Here is a 25730-nt window from a genome sequence, read left to right on the forward strand (position 1 = left end):
ACTCAGGCATACAGTGTACTAGTGTTCAGTTTACAATGTATGACATACAGCTCTCCTCCAGTCAACAGTAACTCACCTCTCAGGCACTGTGAAGCCAGCAGTACTGTTTGTTTATAGAATGAGCTGATGTTTAAAGAATCAATTGGCAATTCCAAATCAGATGGGTATGAAATGCAAAAATAAAAAACAAACCACATAGGAAATGCAGGTTCAAATCTAAGCATAAAGTCAAATGTGACACATGGATGAATGTTCTAAAAGTACCCCATGGATGAAAGAAAAAACGACTGTATATACATAATTACTTGTTGGTAGAAGAATGTAAATTCTATAAGTTGATTACTTTGGTTTAGCCTAAACCTTGTAAGTGCTACATTAATTTTAAATTTAGCAATCTGGAACAAGAAAATAAAGAGGCAGGTAGTCCTTAGTTTTTAAACTTACTTTTAAATGTTGTTCTTCTGCAGGGATCTGGACCATGAAAACAACATTTTTCAGACTGTTGTCTGTAAGTATGTTGAATGCTGGAAGAGTCGAGGAGTGTAATTGTACTCCACGTTATGTTAGGTATGGTTATCAGTAATTCTGAAGAAGATTATTAGCAGATTACAAGACACTGACATAGAGGAGTATGCAGTGTATTAAAAAATCACATTGCAATTCAAATGAGAACACCGAATTAAATAAAACTATAGAAGCAGACATTTATCATTTATAATGTTTTAGCAGTTCATAATGTCTGTAAGATCCAGTGAGGCATTTGTAAAAACAAAAATAATATTTTAATGTCTACAATGTTTTAGAAGCTACAGGACTGGTCAGGCACTGTTTCGCTTTACATCTCTTTGAAAAAAAAAAAGGCTTCAGAAAGTTGTTCCATTCATTTGTATCATTGGTATGTACCTGCCCAATAAGTAATTCTCACTTTGACTCTTGGACAGAACCTACTGAAGAGCTGGCAGCAGATGGAGGAGTGATGTGCCCCACCATCACAATATTGCAATACATTGCACTAACTGACTTGAGTCCATCAAACTTCCAGAGTATCGGACATTGAAGAATCCCAGTCAAAACAGTGGAATGACGCTTCATGGTGATGACTATCAAGTTAAATTTGGACTCCAAACATGCCCATCCTGGCTGAGACACTGAAGGACCCTGAATCATAAACATTTTAAAATAACAGAGAAATTCAGCAATTTACTTACCGCTAAACTAATGTTAAAGTAATGCCTTGTTTCTCGATGTCATTTCTCCTGCTTATCACTCTAGTTTTTAATGCAAAGCTAATGTAATTTTTAACCTATTGTACATGAGCTTCAGAGTGAATTTACTGTAGTTTAAATGTTGTTCTGTGAGTCTCCAGGGGAATGTACTTGTTCCATTATTGAGTTTGCTAATAAACATCTCGTGAAACCATGATAATACCAATGAAACTGTTCATAATAAAAACAGCTCCTTTTCATTGAGAAGCTTTAATGTAACTTCACTATACATTGTGTGAACTGCTTTTTATTCATATTATGGAGTTTGAAATTACTTCTAAAACAAATGATCTTCAAAGGGTTGGAAAGTAGCGAGATTTGTGTTCTTCAGCATTTTACAAGGTTGTTCTCATAAATAAAATTTACCAGGCACTTAAAGGGAGAAGCATTATACAAATGACAGGATTCAAGCCCCACCTGCAGTATTGTTACTGTATACCCTGTTTCAAACTGCCAATTCAACAGTCCTTTAAAACAGAAAGGGATGTGGTCTATAGAACACCACTTTCCTATCATTGCTAACTGGATTAGAGATACTGTAGTTATAGTTGTTCTTACCTTGCATGCTATACATTCTTGAGCATCGTATTCAACCTTCATTAACAAATTGTAACCATCCAGAAATATACAACCCAATAAATAAAGGTTTATCTGATGGAGGATCTAACAGAAGTGAACTACATGGTGATACAAAGTGGGAAGAATAGAATATGAATACCAGTCGAGCATTACTGAAAATAAAAATGTGAATTAAAGGGTTTAAATTCTTTCACTGTTGATGAGTGACGTTTGTTGGCATATGGACACAATTCTACAGCACAGAAATACAGTAGCTGTGTACAAGGACAGAGGAAACAATCTGCCACTCAAGTTCAGTTGAAAATAATTTACAAATAGCTGAATGTGGAAATGACTGGAAATAAAATGCTATTTTATTCAAAGTTATTGTATTCATAATTTCATTCATAATGGCACTATAACTGTAACTATGATAGTGTTACAGTGCCTTGCGAAAGTATTCGGCCCCCTTGAACTTTTCAACCTTTTGCCACATTTCAGGCTTCAAACATAAAGATATAAATTTTTTATTTTATGTGAAGAATCACCAACAAGTGGGACACAATTGTGAAGTGGAACGAAATCTATTGGATTTTTGAAACTTTTTTAACTAATAAAAAAATGAAAAGTGGGGCGTGCAAAATTATTCGGCCCCCTTGCGTTAATACTTTGTAGAGCCACCTTTTGCTGCGATTACAGCTGCAAGTCACTTGGGGTATGTCTCTATCAGTTTTGCACATCGAGAGACTGAAATTCTTGCCCATTCTTCCTTGCAAAACAGCTCGAGGTCAGTGAGGTTGGATGGAGAGCGTTTGTGAACAGCGGTTTTCAGCTCTTTCCACAGATTCTCGATTGGATTCAGGTCTGGACTTTGACTTGGCCATTCAAACACCTGGATACGTTTATTTGTGAACCATTCCTTTGTAGATTTTGCTGTATGTTTGGGATCATTGTCTTGTTGGAAGATAAATCTCCGTCCCAGTTTCAGGTCTTTTGCAGACTCCAACAGGTTTTCATCCAGAATGGTCCTGTATTTGGCTGCATCCATCTTCCCCTCAATTTTAACCATCTTCCCTGTCCCTGCTGAAGAAAAGCAGGCCCAAACCATGATGCTGCCACCACCATGTTTGACAGTGGGGATGGTGTGTTGAGGGTGATGAGCTGTGTTGCTTTTACGCCAAACATATCGTTTTGCATTGTGGCCAAAAAGTTCGATTTTGGTTTCATCTGACCAGAGCACCTTCTTCCACATGTTTGGGGTGTCTCCCAGGTGGCTTGTGGCAAACTTTAGACGAGACTTTTTATGGATATCTTTGAGAAATGGCTTTCTTCTTGCCACTCTTCCATAAAGGCCAGATTTGTGCAGTGTAAGACTGATTGTTGTCCTATGGACAGACTCTCCCACCTCAGCTGTAGTTCTCTGCAGTTCATCCAGAGTGATCATGGGCCTCTTGGCTGCATCTCTGATCAGTCTTCTCCTTGTCTGAGCTGAAAGTTTAGAGGGACGGCCAGGTCTTGGTAGATTTGCAGTGGTCTGATACTCCTTCCATTTCAAGATGATCGCTTGCACAGTGCTCCTTGGGATGTTTGAAGCTTGGGAAATCTTTTTGTATCCAAATCCGGCTTTAAACTTCTCCACAACAGTATTACGGACCTGCCTGGTGTGTTCCTTGCTCTTCATGATGCTCTCTGCGCTTTCAACAGAACCTTGAGACTATCACAGAGCAGGTGCATTTATACAGAGACTTGATTACACACAGGTGGATTCTATTTATCACCATCAGTCATTTAGGACAACATTGGATCATTCAGAGATCCTCGCTGAACTTCTGGAGTGAGTTTGCTGCACTGAAAGTAAAGGGGCCGAATAATTTTGCACGCCCCACTTTTCATTTTTTTATTAGTTAAAAAAGTTTCAAAAATCCAATAGATTTCGTTCCACTTCACAATTGTGTCCCACTTGTTGGTGATTCTTCACATAAAATAAAAAAATTATATCTTTATGTTTGAAGCCTGAAATGTGGCAAAAGGTTGAAAAGTTCAAGGGGGCCGAATACTTTCGCAAGGCACTGTATGACTGGGTGATACTGGACTGGCTCCTACTATCCATTCTCATTTCCAAAAGAGAACAGGCCACTTTTCTGTGGCAATTGAGAAATGCCTAGCTCACCTTAAGGTAGGGTTGGAGGAAGGTCAAACAAATGTAGCTAATGTGACTATTGTATTCAACAACCATTTACACATTTTAACTAGAAACAGTTAATATACACCCCAACAAACAAAGGTCTTATCTGATGGAGGATCTCACAGACATTGAGCAGACTTCATGGGAAGCAGTAGAGAAAACTGGGAGCAAAAAGAATATGAATAAACACTGAAATTTAAAAGATTAAAATGCAGCATAAACTAAGATAAAACAACGAGGATTCAAAATGTAAAAAAAAGATTTTTCTGTGCATTAAATATTCTATATTATATTACATAATATTACATTATATTCTACATTATATGTGCTGGGTTGTATGTAGTCTTGTACAGTATATGGTGTCATCTGCAACTTGTCAGTGTGTAGCATCTCACTTGTCAGTGGTTTGTATAGTGTATATCTACACAGTGTTACAGTGTACTGTATGTGGATTTAAGTAGGAGAACAGGAAGAGCAAAGGGGTTAAAATCTTTACCCTCTTGGCTTCTGAGTGAGTGTGAATTCCTAATATTGCTGCATATACAGTACAGTAGCATAGCAAGTTCATTCCAAGAAGAATTTGTTATGTTTCTTTTTCCCTGTATTTGTTTCTTAATGTATTTTGCATATTTTGTCTCAATCAATCTGCTGCTTTCTACTGTATTATAGTTCTTAGTGGAAGATGAAGATGATGATTATTAACTTTATTTTATATAGTCTTCAAACATACCGTCTCAAAGCACTTTGCAATAGATATAGAAACAGTTATAAGGATAAAGTAGTTCAGGTGGGTAGCTGCGACAGCATGCGTAGGCTGCAATGGAACAAGTGATAGGTTTATTCCACACTGAAAAGAGAAGAAAGAGAACACAACGTTTCAGCCGTGGAGCCTTCTTCAGGTGTGAGAAAGACAGGGCAGTAAGCAAAGGTAATGTAGCAGGAGGACAAAAGCTGGGAGAGAGGAGGAGCAGGAGGCGGGAGCAGGGGACAGACAGAGTGGCCAATCAGGAAGTGTAAAGTCAGGATAGGTGAAGAGAGGTGTGAAATTAAACCTACAATGAATAGAGAGAATTTAAAAGAAAATTAGTTTGTCGAGAAGGGGAAAGGTGTGATCCTAGCTGCAGGATAATTTTGTTATAAGGATAGCAAATTACAAAATAAAACATATAAAACAAGACGTTAGAAGTGCAGCAAATGTTATAAAACAGAGCAGACACAGGTTAAGTAAAGAAAGGCTTTGAAATTTTAAATGCATTTAGGGGTAAGTGACTTTCTGATATCCTTAAGGATAGAATTTCAGACTATTGGGACGTACAGGAGCAAGCGTAGGCCCTGTCACCCATAGTATGTAAGTGAGCTTGGGTAACATATGGAAGACTGTAGTCAGAAGAAAATGGAAGTTTCAAGGTGGGGAGTGGTAAGATAATAAGTCAGACAGGAACTGAGGTGCCAAGCCAAGTAAAGCCTTATGCACTGTAGGTGATCATAAAGATTTTTAAAAGAACTCGAAACCTGATAGGAAGCCACTGCAAGGACTCCAAGACAGGCAAAATGTGATCGCTTGCACACAACCTGGTCAGGATTCTGTCTGCCGAATTCTGAACATATTGGAAGTGTGGATTTAGTTACCCCAGTGAGTACGGCTAGCACTAACCAATTCTAAAAAAAAACCCAAATGTGTTGACCAGCTTTTCTGCAAGAGTCAAAGACAACATAGGACAACACATGAAGCCTGCACGTCATTGCAGGGCTTTTCTAAGGGTTTTTTTTTCCGTTTCCTGTGAGATGTGCACTGCTTCATGCAAAGTTATACTGTACAGTCTCAAACATAAGTGCATCTCTTGCTTAACACCCTGAGGATTATGATTCTTTCATTGTCATTTCTTACATTAAGTGAGTATTATTTGTTTGATTCTCTTTGCCATTGTACAATGGGACTTTTTACAAATTAACACAGCATAAGCTTTATAGTGGAAAATCAAACATCCAGCTTTCCAGCTTTTTGAATAATATGAAATGCATCACAAAATACCTGAATCTTTTAATAAAACAAATAAGTTGCTGTACTAAAAGCATTTGAATTTGAATACATTCAACAATTGAAATCGTTGAAAAGTAGAGACGTACAAAAGTTCGATTTGAGAAAATATTTTCTATTTTATTTTTTTAATTAAGAAATTAAATATTTAGTTAATGTTTCAAATTTTTTGCACTGTATGGTTTTGAAATTTTAATCTGACCATTAACTGCTTTATTGCTTTGTTTTTTCTTCAGTTATGGTTGGGGTTGAAGTGAGACAAGGTTACTCAGGTACAGTATGTTATTAAATTACATATTATTTTATATTTATAAATATTAAACATCTACATACTCTACATACTGTAGATGTAGACAGTCATCTCAGTTTTGTCCTCCATAATTTCTGGAGGTAATAACTACATGTAAATTGTAATTTGCCTCTAGAATCAATAGGCAACACATAACATAGGTATGGAGAATAAGATATTAATATACCTACTGTGGAAAATATTTTATTGACTGCTTACAATCATTGACTATGTTTTTATGAATCTGAAGCAGAGAACATTCTTAGATGTTTGTTTTCAACAGTTTCACTATCACAGCCCATTCTTGAGGTGCAACCAGAATCTATCAATTTACTGGAAAGTGTCTACATTCGCTGTGAAGCTGAGAGGGGAACACAGTGCCACCTTTACACTGATCAGAGCCCAGTTCCTTTGAGATCAGCACCATACAAGTATCAAACCTGTCAGTTCTCTATGACTGGGAGAGATCTACTGGGCAAGACAGCTGTTCAGGATAAAACTGAAGTGCTTCTTAGTTGTGCTGTTGAGCTGATGATGGATGGGCAAGCAGTTACCTCAGAGCAGAGTGAAATAAAAAAAATAGAGGTTGTTGGTAAGTCATCGTTATTGGTATTTCTAAAATTAGAACTGTAAAGTGTTTGGTTAGAATTATTCTTTAATCAACTTCTGTTTTTACGTGGAGCTGTGCTCTTATTTTTTAGGTGAAAAAGTCTTAGTATTAATTGTTATGTATAATTGCATTCCTCTAATGTAATCTGGACAAATCATTATAAAAAATGGTGTCTCCTGTTATATAATATTTCTTAGTGTTTACGAAAGACATATGACAGTGTTACGTTGCTCCACTCCGTAAAGCACTGAAGAATTGTCCTTTAGACTGTAACGTTCATGAAACATAATGAATAATTGCAGACCTCAGATGTAATCTGAGAATAGGATTACAATGATGCATCTTGGTACAGTATATTATGATACTGTATATAATATAATATTTATAAAGGACGCTTGACAGTGTAATGTAGCTTGTCTAAAGGATTAAAGAATTGTGATTTAGACTGTATCTATAATAAAACATAAGGGTTATTAATGAGACAAATCTCATATAATTTACCAGCACTTAGCGTTGGAAAGGTTCAAATTCAAGTAGACCGCAAGCACATTGATGAAGAGGACTATGTTAAACTTCGCTGCGGAGCTGAGAGAGGAACACGCTGCTACTTCTACATTGATCAGAATCCAAACCATATCAGATCTGAGACCTTCAGGGAAGAGTATAAAGTGTGTGTCCTCAGGGTGTCTGGGAAGGAACTGCAGGAAGAGAAAGGTACTGGGATCAGTACAGAGGTCAGTCTGAGCTGTGCTGTTGAGCTTGAAAGTGAGGGGCAAATGATTACTTCATCTCACAGTGAGAAGATCAGAATCAAGGTGGAGGGTAAGTGCAGCCAAATTAATTCCTTCTTAATTTATTTTTGCTTATATAATGTATACATCAGATAATACAGGTATAAATAGGAAGTAATATGGCAATATTATCTTAATTTAAAACAGGGAAAGATGTAGTAATCTATTTTTAATGATGACCATTATCTTTCGAAAGGGAAAGTACATTTGTCTGATTGGTAGATTAATCCAAAAATGCAAAAGTACTGAATATGTTGTGAGTTTTTTGTGTGAACTATAAATCTAAAATGTACTTTTCCATGTAATTTTGCTTCGGCATCTGATTAGAAACTACTGATGAGGTCTCCTGCCTGAATTACTGTACTTTTTCAGTCACATAATTAATCCAGAAATGTCTGGGTAAATCTGATAAACAGCTCTGAACAGTTGAGCAAAGTTTTGCCAATCAATTTCCAATTGTAACTAATGTTGAAAATCACAGAAATACATAGTGATTGGATGGTGATTCTTCCCACTCAAGCAAGTGACATTGTTTAAAATCACGTTTTCTTTCTCCTTTCCTCCCTTTTTTTAATCATTAATCATTTCTTATCCTGATTAATGAGATACATCCGTTTTTATTCCCGCAGCCAAGTTTGGACGTCTTAGAATTGATATGGATTTGAAACGTATGAACACAGACCAGAACGCTACAATTCGCTGTGAAGCTGAGAGAGGAACACGTTGCCATTTCTACACTGATGAGAGTGAAGCTCCTTTCAGATCAGTGCCATTCAGGGAGCAGTATAAAGTCTGTTTCCTCACTCTGTCTGGGAAGGAGCTGTTGGGACAGAGTGGGACTGGGATCAGGACTGAGGTTGTTCTGAGCTGTGCTGTTGAACTAGGTACACTGGGACAAACATCAACTTCACAACGCAGTAAGAACATCACTGTTGAGGTGGAAGGTAAGAAACAAACCAGTTCTTGTTCTTTCATGCATTTGTTCAGTCATTAATGGTATTTTAAAGATTGAGTACACTATGCACAGGTAGTCTGGAGAAAACGAATTAAACTTAAAAAAATGAATAATACCATGATGCAAACCAATATTTAACAACATTGCTCCTCAGAACCCTTCTAGTACCATAAGATTAAAAATTCAGGGAAGCTTGTAAAGAGACTAAAACAATAAATATAATATATGTAATATACATATAAATAAATATAATAATAATAATAATAAGAAGAAGAAAATCCCTAACTGCAAACAAACTTTTCATTGTTCAATGATTGAATGAAACATCAACATTTTGTCAATTTTCTTCTCTAGATTCCAACTAAAAAATACTCATGCATAACTTTGTATCCTCTAAAGGACTGTTTAATAAATTGTCTTTTTCTCTAAGCATTATGGGTCTCAGTAAACTCCATACAAACTAAACAGTTAGATAAATGGACCAAATAAAGTTAGACCAAAGATAAATGGTCTTTGAATAGCCCATTGCCCTGGCACTCTGTAGCGTTTCCAAACATTTCAAGTACTGTACTGTATACTGTATATACAGTGCTAAAGCTACCGTTTTATGATAATAGACCCTTTCATGTTTACAGTTTTTCAAACCAAAAAATCCTCAAGCACTTTAGTCATAGAAGGGGACCCATTTCATACATCTCTGAAGCGCAGCAGCCATTTTGTTCTGTATTGCCAGCTCACAGCAGATCAGGTTGCGAAGTAAGAAATTACTTCATCAATTAAATTCAAGGAAACCCTTCTCTTTGGAAACATGTCATGGGACATATAGTGACTGGTCATTGGTTTGAGACTTCTGGCCCACAAAGAATACCAGCAGCTGCACCTGTGACCTGGTTTTGCTTAAGCAATTTGTTCTGACATTTACCCTTTTTTAACCATGAAACTGTTCCGTTTGAGCATTTAAGATGAGAGTAAAAATATTTACTTTAAAATACATTTAAAAATTTGTATCATATTTAACTCAACAGAACTGGGATGACTGCAAAGAAGGGAACTGTTTTGCAAGGGTTTGCACATTACTGTTAGAGTAATGTAAGTTAGTGTGATCAGTGCATGAGCAGTAAAGGCACAAGGTTAATTTTTTTATTTGATATTGTTTTTATTTTTATAATTTATGGTGTTAGAGAGCTACATTTAATTTACATAAAATAAAGATAAAGATGGATTTGTATGAAATTAATTTCTAGTTAATTTTATATACTATTAGCTGATACCTACAATTTACTGTTTAACTATAGAATAATATACAGGAACAAGTAATAGGTTTATTCCATGCTGAAAAGAGTAGAAAGAAAACACAACGTTTTGGCTGTGAAGCCTTCTTCGGGTGTGAAGTTGTGTTTTCTTTTTTTGGCATGGAATGAACCTTTTACTTGTTCCTTTACAGCCTAAGCATGCCGAAGCAGCTACCCACCTAGGATAATATACTACAATAAACACAACAAATATTAAAATCTGATATTTGTTTAAGAATAAGAAAGAAGTAAAGGTTAATTCCACACTGCAAAAATTCAAATACTGGACAGTTTTGGCTGTCACACCTTCCCCAGGTGTGTAAAACTAAAATGGACAGGGGCAGAATAAGGAGGAGGGAGGTGGGCAAGGGAAAACAAATGAAACAGGTGAAAATGGATGGAGTTACTGTAGTGAGACAAAAGTATGAACAAACATGTGAGACAGAAGTGTGAAAGGGAGCAATCTGTGAGTTGAAAGGACTTAAAAATAGATTAACCAATCACTGAGTGGCAGGGAAATGTGTGAATCCAAACGTTTTACTACACTGTGGTACATTTATTTCTCACCAGCTGAAAAAAAAGGACTTTTACCTCAATATCCTGAACCATATGTGTTTTTATTTTTTTATTTTTTTTATTTTCAACTCGTACCACAGAAACACCTCATTTATTTTTTCTTTTGTTTTCTACTGTTCAATGTATTCTGTTCTACTCTATTTTTTATTTCATCCCCACATTGTCTAGAATCCAAAAGCAATGTCAAGATACACACCCACTGTACAGTGTCTTTTTCACAGATACTACTTGAAGCTCAGTCCAATTTTCTTTTCAGTGTTTACATTGTTGATAAACATTCTATTTTGGTATCCTTACTAGTATGCAAGATTCTACTGTAAGTCTGTATGTTATTCAGGTTTGAAGGGTGTTCTGTTTCTATGATATTTTACATGACATGCAACTTCTTTGTTATAAAATATGAATTATATTTGGCAACACATTGGATTAGGTATTGCAAATGACATTTACTCATGTTTTATAAATGAGTTTACAACATACTGTTGTAATAATATGTTTATACTGTAGATTAACTACTGTAGATGTTATCAGCAAAACCCTCATCTTTATCTAGTTAAAATAGCCTGGGCCCTAATCTTGAGGTTAGGACTATGTACTTTTCTTACATATAGTACTATTAATAACATACTGTATTAATAAACTACTTATAGACTATAAATATGGAGACCTAAAGTATGACCTGTTATTTTTGATTGCATGCTGTTAACTTGCTGGAAGAAGGTCTACTCAAGGTCCCACTTCAAAATGACTCATAAAACTTTATACTTTCCAGCAACACATGTATGCAGATAAATAAAAGTCTAAACAGAATAAAATTGTATAGCATTTTAATTAAATACAAATCTGTCTACCTTTTGTTCCAGATGTTACCAAATCAGATGAACTTCATAAAAATGGAATCATAAAAGGAAATTGTGAGTTCACACAATGAATTTTCTCTGTCCATGATGATCTGTTCCTGTTCCTGTTCCTGTACCTGTACATCTGTTCCTGTTCCTGTTCCTGTACATATAGTAGAATATGTCACAGGGACATCTTCTACTATATGTACAGAAAAGCAAGAATGCTATACCTTTACACAAAATTGTTGTCCTATGCCAGAGACGTTTTATTATTTCTTCTGCTTTTGCAAACCAGCATCTCTTTATTTTAATAAAGTACATGACTTGGAGTATCAAGCACTTCAGTGCAACGTCCATTAAACAACCCGATTCTCCAGAATCCATCTACAGAGAAAGATGTGGAAACCAAGCCAAGTAATTATACTCTAGATTATGGAAATGAACATGAACGTTTATCTAGAGGATCATCTACAGTACCTACAGTAGATGAAAACAACATCATATTATTTTTCATTGTGCTACATTGTCAGCTTTAGTTAAAAAAATTTTTCCATTTGTTGCTGCAGGGCATCTTCCAAAAAATGTCAAGTGGGCAGCTGTTGGTGGATTATCCTTCCTGATTCCAATGCTAGTTCTGACCTGTGTCTTCTTCCAGCACAGTATGTGTATTTTGTCTTCCATTAGCAATACTCCATTCTTCCTAAAACAGGTTTTCTGAACTCCTACAATACTGTAGCTGTTTCATTTAAACATGATGTAGTTCCTAGCAAAATAATCTGTCACTGTTTTGCCAGTGAGATGGAAAGAATATGTTTTTGTAGTTGATCAGATTAATCTATTTTACTCCAGAAGGCTTTTTGGTCTACGCTGAACCTCATTTCTCTGTTTATACTAGATCAGAGCTATATAATTAACACATATTTTCTTTACTATTTAACATGATAAAATTCCCACAAAACTGCAAATTAGTAGACTTTGGAATTATTTTAATGAATAAAATACTGCATATTATACCATCCAATATCATATACAATACCAGATAACATATGAATTTATTAATTAAAAAAACTTAAATTCACTGCACTGGACAATATTTCTCAGGTTGTTTGTTGGTTTTATTTATCAGAGAGAAACAAACATGTCAGTGAAAGGTGAGTCAACATTTCTCAACTCCTTCCATCTTTTTTTTGTGTTAATAGCACTGCCTTGATATCTTTTTTAAGTAATATCGCAAAACAATTGGTTTACAACATTTTTTTTAACATTGTGTTTGCATGCAAATAATGTACAGTGTGTTATGTATACTTTTACCTAAAACACATTTTTATTGTAAACAGATAATATAAAGGTGACTACTGCTTGATTTTTTTTCCATCTTTGAAGATTCCCGTTGGGATTTTTCAAAATATGTATCACTTTTGGATATTCATGAGCTTGTCTGCATGGGCTCTGTTCCTAAATATGTTTGTTATCTCCCGTAGGGATGTGGAACAGCATGAAAACAGCAATCTTGAGAATACTGTCTGTAAGTATGTGTGAAAACTACAGAATTATGGTAACTGATATAAGGAGAGTAATTAAGTATAGATATTCTTCACAGCTTTCAAATCTTCCGAAGCTTTCTTATGCTTTTTTATTTTCATTTTTTTACAGATGCCAGTATTAATAAAGGACAACAGAGAGTCATGGTAAAAATATCACCAAAGGACATGTTTTGAAACACTCAAGAATGTGTATTTAATACCTACAGTAATTGAGCATTATGACAGACCAACAAGTTAATTACAGTATACAGTTAAAAGTGGTTTTTGCTGTGTCTGCAGAATATGTCTAAGACCACATCTCACCTACTGTATGCACTTGCTACCCTTGAAATGGCAAAAAGGTGATAAGTAAGAATTGTGGTTAAACATGGTTATGTTATGTAAAGATGCACAAACATGTGCTGGCAGACATATTGCAATACAAATTCACTAGGTTATTTAAGACCCACACATCATCTCTGAATGTCAACAGTGCTATAATTTATCAAACAACCTAATCAACTGTGTTTAATAAATAAAAAATAACTATTAACATAATTAGGACTACCTGAAGAATTGCATTCATACAGTAACAGCTACACAAACTAAAACATTTAAGTGCCATTAGAAGTTCTAAAGACCTGATTGAATACAGGAGTTAGACAACTCAGTATTTTTTACATATTAAGCTTTCATGAATTCTAGTTCTGTAACTCATTTTGTGACACAGTAGAACCCAAGAATGATCAGCTGAGTCATAGAGATGGCAACAGTGTCATGGTTGTTGTTGGTGATGATGATGATCTCACCGCTCTATAAAATAATAAACACAGTTTGAGATTTGATATCCACCAACTTGTACAAGTGCAAGAACATCAAAGTAATCCCTTAATCTTTCAATTCAGTAATACTCCACATGGCATGATGTATTGCATCAATATCCTTTACCACCATAGGAGGTCAAACCCCAATGCAGCATATGCAATGATTCATAACTGTCAACCAGTGCCACATAATCTTGCAGTGACATGTGAGCGACTTTACTTTTACTTCCTGTGGTCCCCCGGCAGCATCTCAGCCTGTGAAATTATGCTGTTCTGTACATTGTATTTGAGCCATTAGTGGATACATTAGACATTGAAAACTTAGTGTACAATATTAGTATAATTTAGGATGAATTATTGGTGACCTTTTAAGGTGTCTTAGAGGAGTTCAATCTTAATCACAAAGGTGGTAGCTTTGTACCAATGGCTCCTCAGCCAAGCACAGGCACCTGTGCCTCTACTTTTACTAAGCAGGATTGTTATCACAAAGACACATCATCAGTAGAGTAAAACTAACCTGTCTCATGATGAACCAAACCCATTTTCTACTAGTGGGTAAACAGTCCCACACTTGGTGTAGGGGTACCTAACTTGAATGCATCGGGAGACCCATAACACATAAAAAAGTCACATTTTTTAAATGTTAACATTTACAAAAGATTTAAACAATGCTGCAATTAACACAAGTAACATTCATCACATCTAATATTAAAATGAAATTTGTGGTTGCAATTCTAAACTGTTTCTATACAGACACATGTACAGTAGAACTATTTGGTAACATTGACAACCTCAAAGATTTGACAGTAGAACAGCAAAATAGCTAGAAAGACAAAATAATCAAGGCAAATTTTACCTGATTTATTTGAATAGAGGTGCTGTATTTTAACATTATTTTTCATTTTACTCTTCTTTACAGAAACAGCATGTCACAGACAATGAAGTATGCTATTCCACTTTGATGCATACTGAACGTCAGAAGATAACAGCCCCAGTGATTCAGGTCACTGAAAACTCACAGTATGCCGCTGTGGTGATACACTGAGATACAGTGGTCCAGAGACAGTGTAAGAGGAGAGATTCATGTCTTCAACATCTGTATTAACAAACACATACTGACAATGCTTGTAAACCAGTCCAAAATGAAACAGCAGCTCAATCTCTTTAAGAACAAATTTAAAGTATTTTACTATAGAGTAGTCAGCTGAGGTATTTAAGGATCACTGGTCTTCCTAATTTTATATTGTCAAATCCCTTAATTATGTAACTGAATAATTTAATTAATTGAAACTGTTTATACAGTTATCTCCACAGAGAAATGTATTGCAAATGTATTGTATTTCCTGTATTATAATTTTAGTAAAAAAATAAAAATAAACAAGTAATGCATATTTCTACAAGCAAAGCAGCAATTCTTCTTTCATGAATCTTCCTGATATCTTCTAAGTGTGTCATCCAATTCAAGAGGCCTATCCCGGCAAGAAATGGGTGCAAGTCCGAAATACACCCTGGATGGGATGCCACTCCAATGCTGGGCACACACGAGTAAACACAGACACCCACACACTCAATTATCCCAGAAACAAATTAACCTACCGGTACAGTATGTCTCTGAACTGTGGGCATTGACTGCTGGGAGAACATAAAAACCCCATGCAGATAGCACCCCATATCTGAATCTTTATCATTGAAGAATTGATTCCAGTTTTGTAGGTGGTAGTGAGAGAAATTGCTTTTAGAATGTAAAACATCAGCAATCAGCAGTTATATTCAAAAGTAGACTAGGGATGGCACATTTCTTTGCTGTAGCTCAGGAACTACAGTATTTCTTGAAAGCATACAATTTAATGATATAACGATTATCCAGCAAGATACTGCAAAACCACACTGTGGTTGAAATACTGTACCACAATTTTATTCAGGATAGCAACACTCAGAACTCTTAATGTTTTACCATGTCCATTTTCACCTGATCTTCAACAAACAAAACAGTTGGAAAACAGTGAAGGCTAGTAATAGAAATCCTTGATCAATGAACATTTGCCAGCTTGTTGGAGCCACAGGACATGTGTGGAAAAAAAAATCCTCAGGTGTCTGTCCATGGATTTACTGTCTAGGATACATACAGTATGAACATTATTATGATTTTGCTTAAAAAACCAGTTGCTTTAGGGGGTCATTCCAGATGCTGTCATTTTCATTATTAACTGTTGAAAATGTCTAAACATGCAGCTTGTTGAGGAAAGAATACTGTATTTTGGCCATGTTGTGCTGGCAGAGAGCATTAAAGCTCACTCAACCTGCCAACAGGAGAGAAGTGCTGCAGTTCCTTGGGTTTTCTGGATATTCCAGGCATTAAGGGATATGCCACCACTGCTGTTCCTCTACAGTATTGCTTGACGTCTGCGTATGCTCAGAGGAACAGATCTGAACAAACATGTTGTCCCCCTGCATATAAACTTGAATTTCTAGCTTTAAAATGAGCAGTAACTGAAAAATTCCATGAACACCTTAATGAACACTGATTTGTTGTCATCACTAACAACAATCCCACTGCCAAGCAAGATGTCACTGGTCAGCGCTGGGTCAACTAGTTTCAGGTATGTAGTACTATTACAGATATACAGGGGAAATGCAATGTGAATGCTGACAGTTTTATTCTGTGCTCAAACTATGCTCAGAGGGACCAAAACAGGTTTTGTTTATCTGTCTGTTTTGTTTAGGTTTTGTCTTGTTTGTTTTATTGTATGTTTTTGTATGCTAGGCTGGCTTACATATTGAAATATCAAAATTAGAAACTAAAATTAACAACGGCAAGGGAGCTTTGATAAGAAAGTAAGATCCAGAGGTATAAATATTATTTTATTAATTAATTATATTAAACCTGAGGGACTCTACTGTAAAACTCTCCAGCATTGCATAGGGCCAAATTGATAAGAATGACATTTCCTGGCAAGTGAATGAGGTTTTTGTTTTTTTCCATTTCATTTTTAAGGAAACACATGGTAAGAGCTGTGTTCCGTGTTTTCACCAAATGTGTCAAATAAACCCGACCTCACTTTTAAAATACTTTCTGAATTGATCTACAGTATATGTGATGCTCTAATGATTAAAGAAGCATATATTTGTATCATTTAGCTTTATTAATCTCATATACATTTTAATGGATGGCATCTAGAGACCTATTAATTCACACAGATCTGTTCGTTATTACTTTTTACTGTTTTACAAAAAACAGATGCTTATTGTGGTCTGTTAGAAATCAACCATTAGAGGTTTGGTTAGAGAGAAAAAATACAACATACCGTACCAAACTTGTAACAGTAGGCACTCAAATAATGGAAATCTATTAAGATCTTAATCTCTCAAAGAAAGTAATCAGAACACATAATTTTGAACTATTGAGGTAGCATTTATTTTCAAATTGTGGTCCATGTCTTATTTAGGGTACCTGCTTAATAGTTTGAGTTGCACAAAACAGCGTCACTTTACGTTTACTTGGTGTGGGTTGTTATGTTTCCTATTTCTGCTCACTGTGTTCTTGTCACTCAGAGTCACTTTACTGCAGCTGGCACAATTTTACCATCAAAGCTCACAATAAGATGATCTTATTTATGTATTTTTATATGCTGAGTAAGTACATAGTGTAACATTTTAATTATTAGATTTGTTTGCTCTACCATAACTTTTCTTATTATAATAATTTGTATTCTTAGTCAATAATATTTTAATTGTATGTAATTTCTAGGTTAGGATTAACAGAGGTTTTTTTGTGTCAAAATTATAGTTGGGGTTGAAGTGAAGATGGAAAATGCAGGTACAGTATGCAATTTATTTCTTTAGTTCTGTTTTATTTCGCAAGAATAATAATAATGCGAACAGCCTATTAAACATAATCAGTCTATGTATGGTTTTGTCAAATCTGCACACTTGAGACGAATTGCGATCATTACAAAAATAAATTTTAGTTGATGATTTTATTGGTGACATAATATTATTGAGCTGGCAAATAGTAGTGAAATCTTTCCAGGACAAATATTAGATTCCCATGAATTATTTAGCTACAGCAGTTTACAACTGTATATAATTCAGAAATAGATTTGTTTTATTGTATTGAGCAATTGCATAAATAACGGCATGGTTTAAAACAAATGTGAAGGAAGGAACTGTGCATGGTGGAAAGCTAGAACTTTTGGAATTATAGGAATGTAAGATTACTCTGATGAAATCATGCACACTATAGTACCGTTGTGGACAACACACTGTGATGTTAATTCACTACTACATTGATTACAAACAATGGATAACGGGATAATATAAAGTGTATGAGTTGAAATAAAGAAAATTGTTAATTACTTTAAATTTGGTTTTAGCACAATCTGACAAATAATATAAGTACTGTAGTTATTTGCTGGTGGCTCCCACAGAAGTACAAGGTGAGAACAAAATAAATTATTTTTGACCAGAAGGTCAAACATTGCTCGCTTTGAAACGTGGTTGTTTAATTTCTATATTTTCAATTATATCTACAAATGATTAAGAAGGCTAGGTTATACTTCCCAAACTGCGTACAGTATGGTAAAAGTTGTTATTTAAAGGCTAAAGTAATTTTTCTGTATCAACTAAAAATTAAATAATTTAATTAAATAATTAAAATTTTTCTTTTGTTAAATACATTTGCATTTTTAAATTTTGAATAATTGAAATTGTTTGTTTTGCTTTCAGACTTGATGACAAAACCATATATAGATTCTCCAGTGAAACAAACCAATATAGGAGACAACATTATGATTCGCTGCAGATCTGATGGAGGAATTCATTGCCATTTCTACCACAATCACAGTGCAGTCCCTTTCAAAACAACACAATACAGTGCAAAATATAAGTTCTGTCACCTCTCTATCCCTGTCGAGGAGTTAGTGGGGGACAGAGACTTTGGGAGGAGCACTGAAGTGTCTCTGAGCTGTTCTGTTGAAATGATGATTGATGGACAGCTAAAACATTCACAGCACAGTGATATTAACAAAGTGGAGGTTGTTGGTGAGTTAAATGATAATATGTTAAACTTTGGTTTATTTTAAAAGTGTATTTGTCAGCAATTACGCCTACTGCAATAATCGAAAATTAAAATATAGTGTACTTAAAGTCTATAGCAAAGGATAATTAATCATCATTATTTATCATCCATTGTTCGGATGAGATATAAAACCAAGGTCCGGACTCTCTGTGGTGTTTAAAAATACCAGGACGTTTCTCAAAAAGAGTAGGGGTATTACTCTAGTGTCCCGGCCAAATTTCCCTCTGGCCTTTACCAATCATGGCCTCCTAATAATCCTCATCTCTAAACTGGCTTCATCACTCTGTTCTCCTCTCCACTGATAGCTGGTGTGTGGTGAGTATACTTGTACACTATGGCTGCCAGCGCTTCATCCAGTTGGGGGCTACACACATGGTGGTGGTGACGTGTATGTGCTTTGAGTCAAGTGTCCAAAAAAGCACTGTATAAGTGTAAGGAATTATTATTATAGATCATATTATATCTTTCCTCCAACAGACAAGCTAAGTCAACTGGAAAGACCTCGTATTGAAGCACACTCCCAGTATGTCAATGAAGAAGATGTTCTCCAAATGTTCTGCTATGCGAACACAGGAACACGTTGTCATTTTTACAATAAGTATGACACAGTTCCTCTTGGATCAGTGCCCTACAGTGAAGAGTTTAATTCCTGCAGCCTGGCTCTCCCTGTGAAAGAGCTGGTGTCAGAGAGACACAGTGGGAAGAGTCCTCAGATTCTCCTCAGGTGTTCGGTGGAAGTGAAGCTGGGAGAAACAATGGTGACCTCAAGACGCAGCCAGAGCATCAGAGTAAATCTGGAAGATGATGGTTAGTAATAGTTTTGAAAGTATAGGATTGTTTCTTATTTTTATAGCGAATCGTTATCATTATCAACTACTGTACATACTGTAAAGTGCATTTGTGTTATTTACTTTTCACAGTTTTATTTATCAGAAATAAAGACTTGAGGAAATTAGAATATAGTTTTTGTGAAGCTGGGAGAAACTTACTTTAATAATCTTTCAGCACTTAAGAAATACATTAATCATATTTTAGCTTACGGGAATGGAATGGTGGTGCAGTAGTTAGCATTGCTGCCTCGCAGCACTGGGCTCTTAATTCTGGAACTTGGGTGCTATCTGCGTGGAGCCAGTTTGTTGAGTGCTCCTGTTTCCTTGCTCAGTCCAGAGACACACTAGTAGGTTAATTGGTTTCTGGGAAAACTGGCCTTGTTGTGAGTGTATATCTTTGTGTCTGTGTCTGTGTGTACCCTGCGATGGACTGGTGTCCTGTCCAGGGTGTCTCCTGCCTTGTACACATTGCTTACTGGAGTAGACTTCAGTTCCCCTTGACACTGAATTGAATGGACCCGTTAGGAAATTATAACTCGTATTCTGGCTGGTTTATGTTAAAGCTCAAATTAAAGAGAAACATTTTTAATCTACAATAAGCAGCATGCATAATTCTTTTAAATAATTTGTCTGTTTTCATGCTGTGATTGTATGATTATCTACTGTAAGTGCACCAATTTATTCAATGTTTTTTAATATTTACATGAAAGGATATTTTGTAAGATAATGCATTTTCCGTGTAAACACAAAATTAAAAGAAACAATTCTAGGAATTATATTGTTGTCTGTACTTTCCAATTTGTCAGTAATGGTATTTGACTAAATTAATAAATGAAAAACTATAAACTTGTCTTTTCATTTCTAAGATATCTAATACATGTTACTGCAAATCAAACGGAGAATGGTAGATGGTGATAACATTATATTACAGTTATAAGTTACAAATGTTGCTCTCCTGTCCCATGTGGCTGGATGAGTGTTTGTTTTCCAACTGGATGCAACAACTTTTCAAAACCTAAAAATAGTTCCAAGCCTGTCCTTTCTCTAAAGTATAATGTACAGTATATCTTGCTTTCATTATAACTTACGTCACCTTTTTATGGACGTTCTTTTTGCTGTTTTAATCATACTTTGTCTAAATTCATTAATATCATTATGTTTGTTTCTAAATTCCTCAAATGTTTTTCCCTATTGTTTCAGGATATTCAGAATCAAATGTGTCCAGAGATGAAGCTGGTGAGTATCAGTCTGCAACAGGGTTCTCCAGTAGCCTAAGAGGTGGGGGTATTTACCTTAAAACTGTTTCATGCTCTTGGGGATAAATTTCATGAATTTCCATCCTTTCATTCTTCTTTCAGGCAAAACATACAACTAATGCAGAAATATATTTTTTCCTCCTCTACCAAGAACTCAGCAATCACCACAACAAAAAATATCTCAGTTCTGCATTCATAGCCTTCATCAAAGTCATTGCTCTCTGCAGCTACAGACAAGAGTGTCCATGCTTTTAAAAAAAACTGCCGAACCCTGCTCTGTGGTCAGAGCTCAGAGGGTTAATTGACCATTACCCCTCAATTAAATTTGGTATCAGTACCAAACAAATGGTTTTGATGTGTTCTTGGTCTAGTTCTTTTAAACATTAATGTGACACATGAAAAATACAGCTACTATACATCAATGATTATAAAATATATTCTCACAAATTTTCACATGGTCAGGATTCCACTGATTCTTGGAAAAGACTAATCTAAAGGAAGCACATAGCATTATTAATCTTATACATTATTTCAGGAGATTTAAGCAAACCCAATGGAATGACTGCTAAGAATTTTGCTTCGGCTTTGTGGACAAGGTGGTCAGCTGTATTGGCTGAAATGGGACAAGGCCAGCAAAAATAGGGTTCACGGAAATTTTCTGAGCAGAGAACGTTCAAACGGAAAGGTGATTGGGTGATACCCATCATTTAGAACCATTTTTGGTGGTGTCCTAAAACTGACAGGTATCATGATCAATGACCTCACAGACTTTGACAATTCAGAATGTGGGCCCTAGAGTGAGCTGTGATCTAATGATAATATCTTTCAAAATTTGCAAACATTGCAAAATAATTCCATGCTGAATACACGGGATACTCTACTAAGAAAGGTTATTGCTAGCATAGGATCTGGCATAAGTAGAACCTATGGAGAGTGTATTTTTGTAATCACATATTAGATGCGTTTTGTTAATTAAGCTCAATGCTCTTTTGGAAATTCTTCATTTCAGGGCCACTAGTAACTAAAAATAAATCTTATTATGTGTTGTTCCACCAGCAGGTATTTTGTGGCAGGTAATCTGCATATGAATTTCACTTGTCTCTATGGCTGCATGGAATCCACTTTTCTCTTTAGACTGAGCCTCTCTGAAAAATCTTCAGATATATTTGAGCTTGTCTTTGCTTCCTTTCTTAGCATTCTTCAGCCCAAGAATATCTATGGTGCAGACTGAGAACAACCTCACAGCTTAGCAATACTTTGATGCATCCTTGAGTAAACTGTTTTTTCTAGTCTTGTAAAGCTCTTCTGGAAATGTTAAATTTCAAAATGGACAATGCCAAACCACAGTACCAGGATTACAATCTTAACACAATACGAAGTTCTTAGAACCAGAGTGGACAAGAAATGGGTCCAAACTAGCAGGAAACACATATGATCAGACATCTGAGCCAGCTGGCTGCCCAGGAAGAATGGATGAACATCTCACAACAGTGTATTCATAGACTGATCAGATCTGAGCAGCAACACTGCTAGGACTGTGCGAATACATGGGGAGGTCATACACAAATGCTAATATTATAATACTTTCAGTTTAACAACATGATATCTTTCATATTGAAAACTTTATTCTTTTGTGGTTTTCTGTGATTTTCTTTGATATGTATGTCCAGCATATCTCATTAAGTGGGTTAGCTCTGACTGTTGCAGTTCTTTTATGGTATACTGTATAATCATGTGCATGTTTGTTTTTTTCAGGACAATACTCTCATCATTGTATCTGGGTTGCTTCTGGTAAATTACTTTTCCTGATAGCAATGGCAGTTTCATCTATCTTTTATTTCAAACACAGTACGTTGGTCTTTCTTACATTATTAGCATTTTTTATAAATCTTATTCAACTTACTCCGGAAACCTTTGCTCATTCTTCTTAAACCAGCAAGCTCATTTTCTATTGTGTATTTTGAACATACAAAACAGAGATCAAATGAAAGTACGACATACACAATGTAAAAATGCAGCATTTAAAAGAAAAGGAATGTTTGATGGAACACATCAGCAAAATTATGTGCTGTGATTTTAATATGAAAGCAAAACAATGCCAAGTAATTATCCTTTTATGTAGACAAATTGCATGTTTTAGAGATAAAAAGAGATCATTGTAACTGTATCTCTTAAGAATATAGTTTTATTTTTCAGAAAGAAACAAGCAGGACGGTGATGAGTGAGTAAGCACTTCTAATTCTCAAATTTACAAATAATTTTCTTTGCACTGTTTCCTTGAATTTTAAGTAATGGACTGACATTTCATAGCAAATTTTTAACTTAGCAGATTCAGTTAATTAAGATTAATTTCTGAATCTATGGCATTGATTTGATAGAAGCTTTTTCAACAAGAATATGTAAATCAATACATTTTAATTTACAGATCATATTTACAAACTTTTGAAATTCTGAAACTGGCTTTTGTTTGTTAACTTTGTTTCTTGCTCTACATCTGTACCAAAGCATTTTATTCAGATTCAGAAAATATCCACGGTATTTTGTAAATTGGAAGACAAGCAAATTAGTACATACTGTAATCTGGCATTTGAGAGAGTAGGGCATGTAAATGAGGCTATCAAAACCACCATACAGTACTTGATGAAAAGAGCCATGGAAATGCTACAGAATGGTTATGGATGGAGAGGGGATGAAAGTGATTAACTTTTTTCTTGAACTTGTTCTTGTCACCTACTGTGATATGATATGCCTACCTTGACACATTTTTAATAGAAAAACATGATCGTCAGTGATGGCTCTTAAAGCTCTAAAAGCCTCCTTAAACATATACTGACATTTTCATTGTCAATGTCTTTGGCTTGACCTCCATCTTGAAAAGAATGTATGTAATTGGTTAGGAAATGATGCAAGATCTCAAATACAGATTTGAATTTTGCATTTATTTCACACACCGATTCTTACTTCTACCACATTTGTCTAGTCAATGTGTATAATTTCTCATGAAGTTGCAAAATTGAAATTCAAGTAACACTGCTTAAAGTTTGCCACTGGCAATGCAGTCTTACTGAGAGAGTGACTGACTCTAACTGAGAGAGTGACTGTATACTGTACAGTATATTGTACTGTATGTACTGTACAGTATATTGTACTGTATGTACTGTACAAGTCTTTGTCAGTAATAAGACAATATAAATCTGAATTTTCTCGATTATGGAGATTTGTCTGATAATTTTGTCTGTTGGTCGGTTTTGAAATAATAAATCTTTTGAAGAATCTGTGCCAGTTTTTTAGCTTCCAGTCTCATCTTTGTGCAGCTCTACAGTATTCAGAGTTACTTTCAACAGGAATTGTGATATTATATATATATATCATAATTATTTCGCACCTCTCCTACTGAAGTCTGCATCATGGAACTCTTGATGCAGATTTGTAATTATGCAAATATGAACATCTGTGTTCCTCAACTTCAACCAATTTAATTTGATATACTATGTTTTCTTTTTAGACAGATGTGAGTATTGAAGAAGACTGTAGCAACAAATAAATCATCAAGGAATATCGGGTATATTAATTGCCCACTTTGTCCAGACAAAAATGTTTTAACATTTAACAGGACTGGTGACCATCATATTTTTCTTTTTCAACGTTTTCCTGGTTTTACAACTTGTCTGTCTCTTAACAAGTTAGATACTTTGAATAACTTAAATCTTTTTCTATTTGTTTTTCCAAATTGTCTGGAGAAATGAAAAGCAAGGTTGATCCAAATACCTTATACCTAATAATTACCTAATAATGTCTCCTAATAACATTTTGTGGCTGTGTTCATGCTGTGATTGTATGGTTATGTAAGTGTACCAATTTATTCAATTTTTTAAAACATTTGTAAGAAATAATACTTTCAAAGATAATGCACTTTCAGTATGAAGTAAACATAACATTAAAATAAACAATGCTAAGAATTATACTGGTCTGTACTTTACCAAAATTGCAACCTGCTGACGTTTCAATTCAAACAATTCAAACGCCAGGCAAGTAAATATATACTATATGTTTCTTTAAGAGTCTGCCCAACAGCATATTAGAGCTATGAATTATATTCTCTTAGGGGGCTAAAATAACATTCCATAGCTAAAAAATGCATCTTTAAAAATATCTGTGATGTAAAAATCACTGATCTTCCTATGATTTATTACAACGTTTGGAGATGTAAAATAAAGTTTTGGATGTGCTATTTATATTGTGCTCTAAATGGAAATGAAATACTTCATAAACTGATGGTTCTGTGTTTTTTATTCTATTTTTTGTGCTATCTACAGTAGGTCAGGCAAGCCAAACATTTAACAGTACACATCTAGTATTCAGGGCCATGAACATTTTCCGGTGAGATCAAATCGCCACCTGGTTAAATACATATTATTGAAGTGCTCAGCGGCTTTAAGTATGAGATTTGCACAATCTCATCTTGGTTAATAAATCCTTATACTTACAGTTTGGACATGGCTAGGGTAGCTGTACAGTTGGGAAACAGTACAGTGATCAAGTTTAGGAGCAAGGGGATAGGACTCCTGGAATACCCCGGTCCTCAAGGCATTGGCTTGTCTGTTCAGGGAAGAGATAAGCTGTGAGAATTGTGTATTCCTGATTGTTTGTACAAGACACAGCGATTAATCTTCAATAACCTTTGGTGCACTGTGTAGTGTTTCATAGCCAAAATGTAATGTAGTGGCTCTCTGAAGGCACCAGTTCTGTAGGGTTTGGGCATTTACTAAGACAATTATTAATTGTAGCAGTAAATCACAAAGTTGATTCTTTTGATGGC

The 25730-nt window shown here is 35.2% G+C and overlaps 3 protein-coding genes across 5 annotated transcripts in view; all 3 read left to right on the forward strand.

Moving 5' to 3' along the window:
- Positions 1–1489, forward strand: part of LOC148674503 (uncharacterized) — a 30746-nt gene extending 29257 nt beyond the window's left edge. The window contains exons 9-10 of the mRNA XM_088624644.1: positions 468–508; positions 942–1489. Of these exons, the coding sequence (XP_088480770.1) occupies positions 468–508; positions 942–943 (43 nt within the window). The 3' untranslated portion in view covers positions 944–1489. The remainder of the gene's footprint in view (positions 1–467; positions 509–941) is intronic.
- Positions 1490–5790: 4301 nt separating this feature from the next.
- Positions 5791–15153, forward strand: LOC148674504 (uncharacterized). Its single transcript, XM_088624641.1, has 11 exons — positions 5791–5901; positions 6283–6318; positions 6619–6927; positions 7450–7767; positions 8366–8680; positions 11423–11473; positions 11968–12060; positions 12528–12552; positions 12883–12926; positions 13055–13089; positions 14668–15153. Exons 1-11 carry the CDS (start codon positions 5871–5873, stop codon positions 14791–14793), a joined length of 1383 nt encoding a protein of 460 aa, XP_088480767.1. The 5' UTR covers positions 5791–5870; the 3' UTR covers positions 14794–15153.
- Positions 15154–17120: 1967 nt separating this feature from the next.
- LOC148674505 (uncharacterized) lies at positions 17121–25186 on the forward strand. Of its 3 annotated transcripts, none has more exons than XM_088624686.1 (8): positions 17123–17381; positions 17536–17565; positions 18474–18788; positions 19303–19632; positions 20856–20891; positions 22667–22759; positions 23108–23132; positions 24417–25186. In XM_088624686.1, exons 1-8 carry the CDS (start codon positions 17351–17353, stop codon positions 24424–24426), a joined length of 870 nt encoding a protein of 289 aa, XP_088480812.1. In that variant the 5' UTR covers positions 17123–17350; the 3' UTR covers positions 24427–25186. The 3 variants fall into 3 exon arrangements, with proteins under 3 accessions (XP_088480811.1, XP_088480812.1, XP_088480813.1); XM_088624687.1 differs by having other exon boundaries at positions 17124–17381; positions 23108–23136; XM_088624685.1 differs by lacking the exon at positions 24417–25186 and having other exon boundaries at positions 17121–17381; positions 22667–24043.
- Positions 25187–25730: the final 544 nt, after the last annotated feature.

Source organism: Lepisosteus platostomus, chromosome 3 (assembly GCF_059453375.1).
Source record: "Lepisosteus platostomus isolate fLepPlt1 chromosome 3, fLepPlt1.hap1, whole genome shotgun sequence".
Lineage (NCBI taxonomy): Eukaryota > Metazoa > Chordata > Actinopteri > Semionotiformes > Lepisosteidae > Lepisosteus > Lepisosteus platostomus.